Raw genomic sequence first — 14,438 nt, 5'->3', positions numbered from 1 at the left:
GCGCTTGTTCAGCAGCGGAGTTGACTAGAGGATGTTTCTCTTTAACCGATCCTTCGCTGTTAGGTGGCCAAGATGTTAATTAGCTCGTTGTTTCGGCTTAATTTTATGATGGTGCTATAATTGCAGCCCTCAGTTGTGCCATGAATAACTGCCGCATCTTTTCCAAATTTTACGCTGAGATATGTTATTGGTAAACTTTGCATTTGGCAGAGGAGTTTTGAAAATACTCTAAGGCAGTCGGTAATTTTTGTATTTCTTTATTTAAAAGACAGCTATTTGGCAGTTTCAGGCTTTGAACTGTACCGACAGTGTAAATAGGATATTGATTTTATCCCATTTCCTATCTCATTAGAGTCATTGTCATGAGGATGGATCCATGTTTTGTAATTATCTGCTCTCACTGACAGTTCCCGTGTCACTGAGACTCCTTTTGCAGCTTCCACTTTCTGTGAGCACAAAAATAGCGCCCGTCGCTGCCGTGCTGTTATCGTTGCTCGTTCTGATCATGCAGCCTTGCACCTCTTTCTTTAAGAGACGTGTGTGAGTTGAGATAGAGAAGACAGGAATGCCCAGCCATCCCCTTACAGGAAGAGTGAAAACAATGGCTCCTGCAGAGCCGCTTCCAGCGCCTTGCTGCTGTGTCAAGGACTGTAACGAGGAGGAAGAGAGCATCGTTAACCCCACTGCACAACATGTCCTTATAGAAACAACGGGAAGTAATAAAAATCGGACCCATTTAAGCAGAACACTGTAACCATGTGCTCCTTTTTCTGTTGGGCATTTTCAGATTGCAATTTCATTGATTTTTTGAAGCTGTTTCTTAATAATTTTCATCGACCCAGCTCAGCAGACAACTGAATCATCTCCATTACCCCCTTAAGGAATGACTGCTCAGTGTTACTTAGCCTACTTCTGCTTCTGCCCTTTCTGAGAATAGCCTCTTTATTTGCTTTTGATGTCTCAAACTTTGTTTTCACCACTTGTATTTATTTTTCTCAGTGAATACAAAGTTATACCTTGGCAGTCCCAGGACAAGTGGCAAAACATCTGGGGGAAAAAAAAAAAAAAAAAAAAAAAAGGCAGTTCCACATGGCCTGTGTGTGTGTGAAGTTCTCCTGCGGTAGGGACAGCCCGTAGGTAAATCACAAAGATGTGCATCCATTCTGCCCCGTGCTCCCTCACAGCCACTTCTGCCCTCTGGACTTGTTGCAGTGTTTCCCAGCTGAGTGCAGACACCTCCAAAGCGACATCTTATGGGCCTGCTGGCTTCTCAGAGACGATGGTATCCTTTAGGATTTGAGGCTCGCCGGGTGACATCTTTGTTGGCTTGGAATATCACAGGAGAATTTCAAAGTGATAGGAGCACAGTTTATGCAAATTAAAAGTTGTAATTGTGTGCCGAGGGTTTCCTCCAGTTTGTTTAGTGGAGAACTGAGCACGCGCCGCCGGCCCGGAGCAGTTTTTGTTCCTGCCAGAGGATTGCTTTAAAGGCTGTCGTTTCTGGCTGCTTTCGGGTAGATAAAGTCCAACAAAGCGTCTTTTCTTCAAGAAACTGCGCAGACAGGATTTCTTCTCATTCAGACGATTTCCCTGTGGGGCCGCACAGCTCCTCGGAACTGCCCTGCTCGGGGCCGGCAGAGCGCAGGGCGAAGCTCAGCGCCGTGCGCGCAGCCCCGCTTGGTCCCGGCCCGGCCTGCAGCGTTTCCCTGCGGGCGGCGGCCGCTCCGGCCGCTAAGAGAGTGCGTGCCGCGGCTCTGAGGGCGAATCGCGCCGCTTCCTGAGCGTCACCGGATTCGCTGCCGCCGCAGAGCGGGGTTCTCATCTGCTTTCGCTCTGTAATCCGCCGCCTTGCCTTCGTGCGTAGCTTTCTTTCCTGGCCGGGGCGAGCTCGGCACGGCGTGGCTTTGACCTGGCTTCGGCTTTGGCGCATAGAGAACGCGCGGCGCTTCTCCCTGTGCACATGAGCGTTTGGCGCGGATCGGGGGCAGGACGTCCCACGTCGCTCCCCGCCGTTGCCGCGGCGCCGTGCGGGTCCGCCGTGCTGCGTCGCGCCCCGGCTCGGGGCTCCTCGTGGATTCGCTCTCCCGTCAGAGCGCACCGTGCGGAAGGCGCTGCACGGCGGCGCTTGAAGGCCGCGGGGACCGCGCGCCGCCGCCCCGGACGGGCGCCGCTTAAGCGCCGGGTGCGGGCCCAGCGGTACGGACGGGGGAACCCGGCCCGGAGCCCCGGCGGGAGGGGGCGAAGGCGGCGGCGCTCAGCGCGTCCCGCGCTGCTGTACCCGGCGCGGCGGCGGCGGTGGTGAGCGTCTGACAGGCGCGACCTTTCATAAGACGGCCCACGCCATTGGCTCGCCGCCCGGAGCGCCGCTGCAACGCCGCGCGCGATTGGCCGCCTCTCCGTCGCGCGGCGGGTCACGTGGCGCGGCGGGCGCACTCACCGCTGTCCTCTCTCTCCGCAGGTCGGCCCTGAGGGCCCGCCCGACGCCGCGCCGCTTCGCCCCGCTCGTGCCGCCCGCAGCGGCACCCGGAGCCGCCGCCACCCGTAACCGAGAGACGCTGCCGGGCCGCCTCCGCGTCCCAGTAAAAGTTTGCCGGGAAAGCCGGAGCCTTCCGGCGGAGCGCAGCCGGCCGCCCCCGCCCGCTCCGAGCCGCCCGTGCCCCCCAGCGGCCGCCCCGAACGGCCCCGGCCCCGCCATGGGGTGCTGAGCCCGGCCGCCTCCCCTCCTCCCCCCGCGTGGTGACCACTCGGCGCCCCCGGCCCCATGTGCCCCTAGCGGAGCGGGAACCGCCTGGAGCCGCTCTGCTCGGCCCCGCTGCTGTGTTGGACGTTGACCCCGTAGGACCTAACGATGGCCGTCAGTGTCACGCCCATCCGCGACACCAAGTGGCTCACGCTGGAGGTGTGCCGGGAGTTCCAGAGAGGGACGTGCTCGCGGCCGGACACGGAATGTAAATTTGCACACCCGTCGAAAAGCTGCCAGGTGGAAAACGGACGTGTCATCGCCTGCTTCGATTCATTGAAAGTGAGTAAGCGTTACGTTGTTTCCAAGGGCGTGCTGTAAGGAGGAGCAGGCACGGTGGTGGAGACCCCGGAGCCCCAGGGAGTGCGGTTGCCTGCGCTCGGGATGTGCTGCTGCTGCTGGCATTGAGGGCTGCTGTCGTTCTCCGGGCCCAGGGAACGATGGACTGGCACAGAATGAGCTCCGCAGGGCTGGGGTCAGCTGGTGTGGCTGCAGCCAGGAGTCCTCTGGCCCCAGATTGCTCTGTGTGTAGATGGAGTAGAGGGCATTTCGTTCAGAAACAGCTAAGTCACTGTGGGGACTCGCTGTTCTTAATAGCACAGATGCGTAAGCAATATGGTGATTGGTTCCCACCATGGCTGCAGGCAGGCTTGTGCTGTCCCCAGCAGCGGCATGCACATCTTGGAGCAGTGCTTTCCCTCCGTGTTCCGTGGGTGTCCTGAATGCTGTGCTTACGCTGCTGCTCGGGACACACGGTTAGTTTCTGTTTCCCACTGAGGCCCAGGTGTGGGGAGGGCTGATTCCCAGCGGTGCGTGGTGCCCCTGGGTGCAGGGAGGTGACAGTGCGGTGCTGGGGCTGGGCCTGAGCTGGGCTCTGTGTATCTTGGCTGTAGCAGTCAGTGCTGAAAATGTGTGTTTGCAGCTCCTTCTCTTGTTTTTTGGTAACTTCAATTATCTTAGCACATAAAGCGCCGTTTGTAGGATGGGCATTTTAGTTCAACGTAAACATAAAAATCAAAAGTTGGGAAGCAGAAATATTGGTCTCTTCATTCTGCGTAATTTTCTCCCAGTCAGCCCCAGCCCCAGGAGCAGTGGGCAGCTGCAGCAGCAGGGCCTGTGGTGGGCTTGTACAAAGTGACAGATCTGAACTTCAAACCTGGCTCAGGTGGGGAGATGTGAGCCTTCAGGATGTCCCCAGGTCCAAAATGCCCAGCTTCACCGCGCCAGCCTGCTCTGTGTATGGGAACTGAAAGGTGTTTGTGTTGCTTCTTCAATGGTAAAACAGCAATAATTATAGCACATGGTGTCCTCACTTTGTCACTGACGGCAGAAGCCCATGCTGGGTGCTGTTGCGCTTGGTGCGGCCCATGCGCCCGGCTGGGTGTTCTGAGTGGCACTGCACTGCCGCTGCTCTGCCCCTCGGCAGAGTTCCTCTGTGCCTTAATGAAGGAGATAATTATCATCTCTGTCAGGAGCTGCGAGCCCTGGATAATGGCCGTAGGTGATGTTATGGTGCTGTGCTGCTTCAGGGTGTTCTGTTGAGGAAGGATGCTCTGTTGCCCACATCAAGTCAGTGTGGTTAATTGAGTTGTAAGCCAGGGAGGATTCCCAGCCAGATATGCAAGAAATACACTGCTTCACAGGAGTGCTTACTTGTGCTCATGGTAAAGGCGTGCTGCTGGCTTGGGGCTGGGCCACAGTAATGGCTCTGTATTGTTTTATTCTTTTTATTAGGTTAGGTAGCTTGTCTAATGTGGGAGAGTGTCTTTATCAAAGAGAAAACAATATATCTCAGCACTGAATTCCCCGTCCAGTCCCAGCAGTTACTCCTTGTGTTTGTGTTTCAGATTTTTGCAGATTTCTGCACACGCTAAGCTAAACAAGCTCTGGTCACTGTGTTATGTTTGCTGCAGTATCACAAACATAAGATGTTATGCAAAAACAACTCAGAAAAGTGTTTTGCCAAGTTGGTCTGGCTCTGGAAGCTCAGTGAGTAGGTTACAAAAAAAGAGGTTTTTCTTTTGGGACATTGTAACTTTTACTGCCTCACTCATTCAATGTGGATCATGGGTGTCCAACCTTTGGGCTTGCTCTGGGCCACATCAGGGGAAGGGGAATTGTCTCAGGCCATGTATGAAGTATATAATATAAATCATGTATGTGAGTAACAAAACTTCTTATATTTACTTAAGTTTTTTAATAAAACGTAAAAAAAGATGGCAACAAAAATATAAAACCTGCACATAAGATGGCAGGCTGGGCAAGGGGTGTGTGTGGGGGCCAGCCCTTGGGTGGCTTTGGGGTCACTTTAAGACAGAAAGGTTGAGGCTGAGCGTTCTGGTTGGGTGCTGGAGTGGCTGATTCAGCTCCAGCTCTGGCTCTGCATTGTTCAAATTCCATCAGATTTTCTTCCTAAATTTGGACGCCTCAAAGCCTGTTGAACTATCCACAACAAAAATATGCTCTTGAGGTCCCAAGTCAGGAAACTGGTTTGCAACAGAAGTCTGATTTTATGCATCATATTACAACACTTTTTTTTTTTATATTTTCCTGGAAAAATCTGCCCAAGTAGGATTCACTGCTCAAGTTCTGGTCGCTTCCCGAGAGCCGCACTGGGGATGCTGTGCAGAGGGACGGCTGTGTGCTGCAGGACCTGCCTGCAGCCGTGTGCCACCTCCTGTGCTGCTCTGCTGCCTTTCCTACCGTGCAGTTCAGAAATTTAAAAGCACAGAGGAAGGCAATGGGAAAAGGAGTGACCTGGATTCAGAGCGTGTTTGCTGTGGCCGCTGCGTTCGGCACTGCTGTCAGCAGGTGCTTCTCCACTCCTGATGGCCGTTCTGTGGAGTACGAGCTGCCTCCATCCAAACCGCTTTGGTTCTCGCTAATGTGAGCCCCATTGGTGTAAGGATGTGGTGTGATTCATTCGCTGCTTTACAGCTGGTGCACACTGTGGGCACGGCTGCTTTCAGTTCTCCTAAGTTCTTTGCCACTAGGGCTGCGGCTTCGTGTTTGTTGGATGTCCCAGTGCTGTGTGAGAGCTCGGCCGTGCTCTTCCTGCAGCAGAGGACAAGTCTCAAACATCCTCGTTCCTCTGTTATTTCCAAGTTGTCAGAACAGTTCCAGGCTGTCCTGCCGTGGCAGCAGGCAGCTCCCTTGCCCTGTGTCTGGCTGCTGCTGTGCCAGGTGTCACTGTTTGGTTGGGGAACGGCTCACGTCTCAGAAGCCAAACTCCTGAACTCTTTAATAATGACGTTTCACTTTTTGTAGAGCGGCCTTAAAAATGGCTAACAATATTGTTATCGCAGATGACACTGTGACCGCCCTATTGCTGCCACCTCACAGATGTTGTTATCATCTCCCTCCTTTGGCACTGCTTCAGAAAGCAAGAGTACATTTTTGACTTATCCTTGCCTATTGCATTAGAGTGCAGAAGAGTGCAGGGTCCAGACCCTACTTATTCACATAGAAAGAAAAGAAGATTGCAGTAAGTTGATTGCAACAAAGATGTGAGAATGGCAGATCGTTTTGTCTTCATTAAGGCAGGAAAAAGATGCAGACACCTGCTTGAAGAGCATGGCAGCAGGCCTCAGTGCCTGTGTGTGCGATGCTGTGCTGCGCAGGTAAGGCACAGGCAGCACCCAGCAGCGTGCCGGGCTCGGGGCATGCAGCTCACAGAGTAACCTTGGAGAGAAGTCTGAATGTGTGAACACTGCTCAGATTCCTCAGTCAGCTCCGCTTTGCCGTACTGACCATAGCCGGGCAGATTTGTCTCCTCTTCAGCCTGTGTGTGCCTGCCAGCAGGACAGCTCCAGCACAGGGGGCAAAGGGGGGCGCAGGCTGCTCGGCACCGGCTCTGCTGCTCGGCTGCGGGCTGCTGATGTGTATGGCGAGGAGCTCTGCTGTGCACGGCCAAAATAAGGAGGAAATTTCTGAAGTAATTTGTGGGAAAAAACGTAAGGAGGCCTACAATCAGAATACCTCATGTGAAAGGAACTCTGCCATTTGTCCTGAGCCTGCAAATGAGCCATCAGAAAGGCTGAGGGAGCCGGGTTTGTTCAGTGTGGGGAAGAGAAGGCTGCAGGGAGACCTCATCGCAGCCTTCCAGTTCTTTAAGGCAGCTGGCAGGCAGGAGGGGACCGGCTTTTTACACAGTGTGACAGGACGAGGGGAATGGCTTTACAGTACAAGAGAGAAGTTGGGTTGGATGTTGGGAAGAAATGTTTTATCAGGGGGCAGCGAGGCGCTGGCACAGCTGCCCGGAGAGCTGTGGGTGCCCCATCCCTGGAGGCGTTCAGGCCGGGTTGGATGGGGCCATGGGTGCTGATGGAGTGGTTGGCAGCCTGCCCATGGCAGGGCTCGGCACGGGAGGATCTTTGAGGGCCCCTCCAGCCTGAGCTGTCCTGTGACTGGCAGCAGCCTGCCAGGCCTCTGTCCTTCGAGGCTGACCCCAAGTCAGAGTTCCTCGGTTCTCCCGAATACAGAAGCTCTGTTGCCAGGGCTCACTCCTGAGTTTGCTGGAAGCAACAAGTAAATCACATCCAGGACCGAAGGATTACATCTGGTTTCTGACTTTGGAGCAGTGGAGGTGTATTTGCTGAGACTGCGTGGTGCTGTGAGCCCAGCAGCATCCCATGTGGTTCTTGGAAATCCAGCTGGTGTTGGGCAGGGCTGTGCAGGGTGGAACCGAGCGCATGAGCCTTCCTTTGTGACAGCACTGTACGGGAAGGGAAAAAGGGACTTTGCAGAACAGGTGCACGTGGGTAAGTGCTTGGCTGTACTGAAGTGGTTACAGGCACAGCTTAACGGAGCCTCCAGGCTCCAAAGTGAGCTCAACTCTTCAGTGCATTGAAGGACACCTGTATCTGCCCCTTCCTGCTGGCATTATCAAGGTAATATCAGTGCAGGCTCAGCTGATAGCTTAAAATATTGCCAGAAAAAGCATGTGCCGGCATTCCCCAGCAGCCCTGTGCCTTCAGCCAGCCCCTGCCCATCATTCTGGGCTTGGTGCAGCACCACTGCTTCCCGGGAAGGCCCTGCTCTGCCTGCCAGTGCCGGTGTCAAAGTAAACAGTCAGAGGGAGCTCTGGCTGCAGAGCGCTGTTCTGGCACATCTCGGGATGGTATGACTTTAGAAAAATAAATCCTGCCGGCTGTGTTTGCCGCTGATTCGTACCCAGTGACCTCCATTCAGCAGCTCGAGCAGAGCAGCAGGGACAGCTCCATCCTCGCATCCTTACTCCCTCGGAGCCCCAGTGTGCTCTAAGAGCTTCCAGCTGCCGAGCAGTGCTTTCTGCTGTTTGTCTCCTTCCTGCCCATGCGGTTCCCAAGCTTTTTTGGGCTCCTGGCTCCCACATTCCCTGCTCTGGGCTCAGTGTTTGCAGGCTGCACCAAGTGCTCGCTGCTGGGCCTATCCACTTGCGCTGCAGGTCCCCCGTGGGTCTCTGCGGAGTGCTGCGCACAGCCAGTGCTGTCCAGGGCTGCTTCTGTGCCTGGGAAGCTGTGCTGTGCCGTAGCACTGCCCTGCTGGTCCAAGCAGCCCTGCTATGTCTGCCTTCATTCCCCACCTCCCTTCATTTGCTTAAACTCTTTCTTCTTTTAAAGGCTTCTGACTCCCCTTTCCCTGACATTATCAAACATACCAAGGTTACTGGTTCTCTGCTTACCACCGAAATCCAAACTACACAGAGACGTTCACTGCACTAGCTTTTAAATCATAAAGTTTATGGTCAAGTCCTTTCACTTCTTGCTGTGTAACCATTTGCTCATTATGTCCTTTTCTTCCTTTGTTTGCCTATGCCATAAAAAACGATTAACCTATCTTGTCTTTGTTTTGGCTTGCTGTGATTGCTTTCCCTCTCAATCTATTATTATTTAAACTTGCCTTTCCTTCCTGCTGTGTATGCATGCCCCGAAGGCTATGCAGTCAAATACTGAACTGGTTTTCTGGCATTGCCTGTTTACCAACATCTGATGCTGCTGTCCCTTCACTGGTGAGTGCTGCAATGTGGTAGCAGTGTTTTCCATGCAGAAGATCATCACTGGGGCAATCTGATCCTCCTTTCAACTTTCCCCCCACTTCTGAAGCTTCCACAAAATGCCATTACAGCATGGGAAGCACGTAGCTCTAGAGCCTCCAGCACTGCTCCGTATGGCAGCAGGATGCTCTGTGGGCCGGGTGGTGTCCCGTGGTTGTGTGGGATGTGAGCAGCTGGGGGCTGCTGCCCTGAGCTGCTCTGAGGCTGCATGTGGGCCGCATGCCTTGCACTGCTGGGGCTGCTGCGGGGGTGCAGGGAGCGCCAGGGTGCTGTTGTGTGGGTGCTCCTGCAGCACACATTGCTCAGTGGAACTGCTTCTGCCATGAGTGCCCAGGGTGGGTGGTGGTTCTCTGGGTGTTTGGTGCACCTGGCAGGAGCAGCGGGCTGCGTGCAAGCTTCAGATGGCACTAACGCTGATTTTGGTAGGTAAGCACTTAAAGCAGCGATGCAGTTCAGAAGCAGCCTCTGAGTAACAGGTGATCAGGGTGACACTCCTTGGGGCAGCTGTATGCAGTGTAAGGGAGCAGCCACACTGCTCTGCACCCACACTCAGGACTGAGCCACTGTGAGCACGTGTGTAAAAATGGCAGCAGGAGCCATAAAGGTGCACTGGAGGCAATGGTGCGTGACTGCCAGCCCTGCTTGGCTCTGCCCGTTGGGCTCACTGTGTCACCTGGACTTGGTGACAGCATGGGGCATTCCTCCTGGTGCTGGGCCAGGTGCGGTGCATTGCTGTGTGCTGCGGTGTCTGAAGCGCTCCGTGCTGCTGGAGGTCGGCCTGAGTTAGCTGATGTGACACCGATCCCTGGTTCTGTAAGTGGCAGTGTTGGTTCTGCTGGCCTCAGAGCTGGAAAGGGGAGCAGGTGCTGCGGGGCTGTGGCTGCTGCAGGATGCTCAGCAGGGTGTGCTCTGTAGGCAGGACTACAGCTTGGCTTTCCTTCAGAGAACCTTTTTCTAAAAGTTAAGAGACATAAAGCTGGTAGATAACAGTAGTGCCCAGCTGGTCTGGGATGATATGGAATGTAAAGCAGTTTCTCACAAAATTGCAAGTCCTGGTGATCTGCAGCATGCAGGCCTGGCTGAGCATGGGCAGGAGCCTGTGCTTTTTTTTTCCTTTTGACTGCACCATAGCACTATAAAAAGTACTAATTGCAATTGTTTTAATTTTTGCCTGCTGAATTCTGCACGTTAATAAATTACACAGTAAAGGACACATCCCCAGTTAAGTTCCACAGTTCTTGTGGTGATGAGCGCTGACCATAAAGCAAAGCATTCCTCTGTGCCTGCTGTCCAGATCATGGCTTTGTCAGCACAGCTGCACTCCTGCCTGTTTGTATTGGAGTGCTGCAGGAACTGCTGCTATCCCTGCCTCACACCACAGCCAGCAGCCCTCGGCCCTTCTGCATTCCTGTGCCCTGCTTTGCCCCACACCCCAGGCAGTGACATGGCCCCTGCTGGGGCTTTGCAGCATCTTGGTGGCTGCGCTGTAAGCAGCTGTGCTCACGTTCTGCATCCCAGCTGTATGGCACGTTGCACCTCGCTGGGTGCTGCCAGCCCGTGGGTCTATCTTCAGGTTTTGAATTAGTCCTAAGTGCACTGCAGTTCTGTGCCTTGAGAAACAAGCGCGCATTTCAGCAGTTGTGGCGAGGCATAACGCGTGGTAGCTCCAGGTAGTTTTGTTGCTAAGAATTCAATGGCTTCTGCTCAGTTTCCTGCATTATTTCTGCATGTTAGAAATGCTATTACGTGTTTCACTCCTTGAGTGCTCTAAGGTCTTGCATTTAGTAGCTGTGTTTCCCACACTGCGAAGAGCACCAAAGCTGGGTGCTGCTCGGAGGGCAGGAGGGCTGGGGCTGCCAGGGCTGGGAAGGGACATCCATAGCAACATCATCAGGGCAGCCAGCCTAGTCTAGTGGTTGGTGACCCTGTCCACAGGAGAGGTTTGGAACTAGATGATCTTTGAGGTCCTTTTCAACCCTGGCCATTCAGCAGACCTGACCTACAGCAGAGCTGCACTGCAGCAGGGAGTGGCCTCAGCATTTTGCAGTGCTGGGAAATGAGAATGTGGGCAGCTGCATGGTGTTTCCTGAAGGACTGCCCTCGGGTGGCTGTGGGTAAAGCAGGTGGGTGCAGCACAGTGTGCTGGGATGAGATGCACCGCTTGAAGAGGGCCATTGGTCGCTTGTGTAATAAGAAGCACTCTGAAAATACTTCATATATTTGCAAAGGATGATTTGGTTGAGCAGTGGGTATATGGGGCTGCTCTCGGGTGCCCCTGTGCAGAGGGAAGCACAGTGCTTTGCAGCTGCAGCCCTGCACTGTTGCTCACGGCACAAGTGCTGCAGAGCCGTGCGCCGGGTCCTGCTGTGCGCTGTCTCTGCCTGCTCCTAAATCACAAAAGCAAGGTTTTATTTTTGTATAATAGCAATTCAGTTTTAAATATAGTGTCCATAACGGTGAGTGCCAGCGTATTTACCCATGGTGGGATCACCAGTGACCACTCTGCCTGCCCCCTGCCTCCCACAGGTAGCACAGCCACACACCGCACCAGCGCTCCGCTAAAACATGTGCAAGCAGTTGCATCTCCTTTTTCAGACCTAGGAGTGCATGCAGCCTGCTTCAAAGTGGAGAAAGAAAGCAGCGCAGGCCCAAGGGGAGGCAGGAGGCCATCCTGCTGGGGCTGCAGGGCAGCAGCCCCACACAGAGCAGCAGGCTCATGGCCTGCAGGGGCTGCTCTCCCTCCTCCCAGGGCAGAGAGCAGTTTTTAGACCTGCTGGCTATTTAACAAGTGTATGATGCTATCCATTATGCCATCCCTCTTATGGTGCTCTTTCCATTAACTTGGAGTTAGGTAACGCAGAACTGTTTCCAGGCTCCTCGAAGCAAGGTCCCTGTTATTGGGTGCAGGGTGTGCCAACCTGCCTGTGTTCTGTCCTGTGGCACCAGGAGGTTGGGACCCTGGACATCACACTCAACGTTAATGCTGCTGCAGTGCAGCCGTTGGGCAGCTTCAGCAGAACCCAGCAGATCTGCAGCTGGTGGCAGTTGAAATAGGGGAACTAAGCAGGAGGGAGAGCGACTTGTTATCACACTGTGCTGAGCTGTGCTCCATGCCTGCAGCTGGCAGTCAGGTGCAGTGTGTGGGTCTGCAGTGCTAAATAACTGTAAATCCATGACACCTTGCATCTGCTTCTCTATCCAGACACAAAGATGCCCCTTTTACTCTCAGAATGTTGTGCATTATGTGCCTGAGTGAGGACCAGGAGGTCACAGGGACAGCTTCTGAAGCACTGCCCACAAGCATCCAGCAGCTGACCTGGCCAGGACAGCTGGAAAACGGGGCTGTTCCTGCTCATCCTGTGCCTGGGAGGTGGGACCAGCACCCCAGTGGGGCGGCTGTGGGGCACAGGGGGCAGAGCAGCACTGTCCATTCCCGGGGGGAAGCTGGGGGCTGGGCCAGGGGCAGCCCGCAGTGTCTCGGTGCACATCCTCATATGCTGCTGTTGCGCTCAGTTTCAGGGTGGCTTGAATTTGCAGAGGTGAGTGGTTTGATTAGACCACCACAGTGACTGCTGAGTGTCAGTAAGCACCCATGTAGGCCCCGCTGTGGGAAGGGGAGATGTGACATTCAGCACTGTGCTGTGCTGACACAAATCTGCCTTCCCAGAAACACAGTGTGCATCCTCACTGCTGGGAGCCAGCATCAGGGCTGCCGCCCTGTGCATCAGCTGCATCTTCTGCGCAGGACTCGGGCAGAGCCAGCGGGCAAGACATGAGATTGTGCTGTAGGAGCCTGGGCCTGCAGGCAGCGCTGAGCTGGGTGCCCGGGCTGCAGGACAGAGAGCAGTGCAGGCTGCTGGCAGCTGCTGTAACGAGAGCGCAGTCAGTGTTCTGAGCTGAATTGCAGGATAAGGTCAAACTGCACTGAATTGATTTGTTTCCTGATAAAAATGTCTTTTTTACTGAACGTAAGGCTCTCTTTTGCCTTGTCACTGTTCCTGCTTGGATTTGTTTCAAAGAGGAATGAGTAAAGGAGAAGAACTGTAATTTGAAGGATCTGTTTTTCCAGAAGAGGATTCAATTCTCTTCTCCCTTTTAACTTTTTTTTTCATTACTGCATTATCTCCTCATCAGTGAAAGCTGAAGCTGCTCTGTCACCCTGCAAGCAGTGCATGAAATGTATCTGCTCAGTGCATGCAGGTGACCCCTCTGTCCTGGCTCTGAGATGGCTGCAGTGGCCTCAGTGCCACCCGGTGACCCTGGTGCTGTACATTGGGTCAGAGCTGCTCAGTGTGGGGCCAGCACCAGGTGAGCCTTTTCCAGCCCCACTATGTGCTGCAGTCATGGGGCAAAATGCATCCCTGTAAGGAATGTGCATGGTTTACTTTACAACCATTGCTGCTTGCCTGGTTTCCAGCAGCAGCAGCAGCATTTTATTAGCATTGCTCTGCAAAATGCGTGGTTTAGAAAGGCGAAGCAGGCAGCTGGTAGCAGAGCCGTGCAGTCGCTTCCGTCCACACCTGGCTGCCCTGGAAGGGGCTGGGGCTGCAGGGTTGGCTGGGTTGGGCTGATGGGGGCTCCCCAGGAGATGTGCCTCTGCCTGCCTAAGTCTCTTGTGCTCCTTCTCTTCCTCAGGGGCGATGTTCGAGGGAGAACTGCAAGTACCTTCACCCGCCGCCGCACTTAAAAACGCAGCTGGAGATCAATGGCCGCAATAACCTGATCCAGCAGAAGAACATGGCCATGCTGGCCCAGCAGATGCAGCTTGCCAATGCCATGATGCCCGGAGCCCCGCTGCAGCCTGTGGTATGTGCCTGGGGCCAGGGCAGTGAGTGCTGGGGGGTGGGAGCCTGTAGGAGCCCATAGATGTCAGGAACCAATGGGGAAATCCAGTGCTGGGCTGCATGTCTTTGTGCTACTCAATTCCTCCTTGCTTGAGACTACACTGTTTCACTTGTTAATTTAATTGTCTTTTTTATAATATATTTCTTAATTTTAGGAATGTGAGCGATGTGTGTGTGATTTTAGTAGACAGCTATTTCCTTTGCAATTTCATATGCTTTGAGAAATTGTGGGGAAGATTCCTGCTGGCTGTATTCCACCCATTTAGGGGAGCCCTCCGGGTGCTCTGTGTGGGCTTTGGTTTGGCTGCATGCTGCGGGGCAGAGCTCAGTGTGAGTCATGCATGGAGCTCAGCCTGCAGCCATGGGGCTGGCAGCAGGGGGACAGATGCAGAGAATGGCCCGCTTGCACTCTGTGGCCTGTTTGGTTTATTTAATACAACTTCTCCCATAGAACTTTATGCCTCACCTATTTCAAGAAAAAGTGTATGTAGCTGGGAAGATCAGAAAGCGCTGTGGAGGGATCTTCACAGTGAATTGCCTTTGGTTGCAGTTACCACAGTGTGCGAAGACAGGGCGTTCTCCGTGCTCTGTTGAGCATCCTTCAATACAACTGCACACCGAAGTGAGGGAGCGAGCTGAGGCCGTGCTGCCGTGTGAGCACCAGTGAGGCCACACTGTGCTGCTGTGCAGGCGTTAACTCCAGAGCTGCCTCCCCGTATGTTTTCAACTGCACAGTATGCCACAGTTTTGTTTTTCTTTCCTGACTGGAGTACAGTGATGCCGCACTGGTGCCAATGCAGTCTTACTATGAAGGGGGCTA

At 54.0% G+C, this 14,438-nt stretch overlaps 1 protein-coding gene across 11 annotated transcripts in view; it reads left to right on the top strand.

Moving 5' to 3' along the window:
* The window catches only part of MBNL1 (muscleblind like splicing regulator 1), a 49,259-nt gene that overhangs the window by 15,013 nt on the left and 19,808 nt on the right, over window positions 1-14,438 (top strand). For all 11 annotated transcript variants that reach the window (XM_052685363.1, XM_052685357.1, XM_052685362.1 and 8 more), the window contains exons 2-3: window positions 2,459-3,022; window positions 13,410-13,580. In XM_052685363.1, coding sequence (XP_052541323.1) covers window positions 2,849-3,022; window positions 13,410-13,580 — 345 coding nt within the window. In that variant the 5' untranslated portion in view covers window positions 2,459-2,848. The remainder of the gene's footprint in view (window positions 1-2,458; window positions 3,023-13,409; window positions 13,581-14,438) is intronic.

This window comes from Tympanuchus pallidicinctus, unplaced genomic scaffold, assembly GCF_026119805.1.
Source record: "Tympanuchus pallidicinctus isolate F22 unplaced genomic scaffold, pur_lepc_1.0 scaffold22, whole genome shotgun sequence".
NCBI classification, from domain to species: Eukaryota; Metazoa; Chordata; class Aves; order Galliformes; family Phasianidae; genus Tympanuchus; species Tympanuchus pallidicinctus.
The sequence above is the reverse complement of the archived record's forward strand: the minus strand, read 5'-3'. Positions and strand labels throughout refer to the sequence as shown.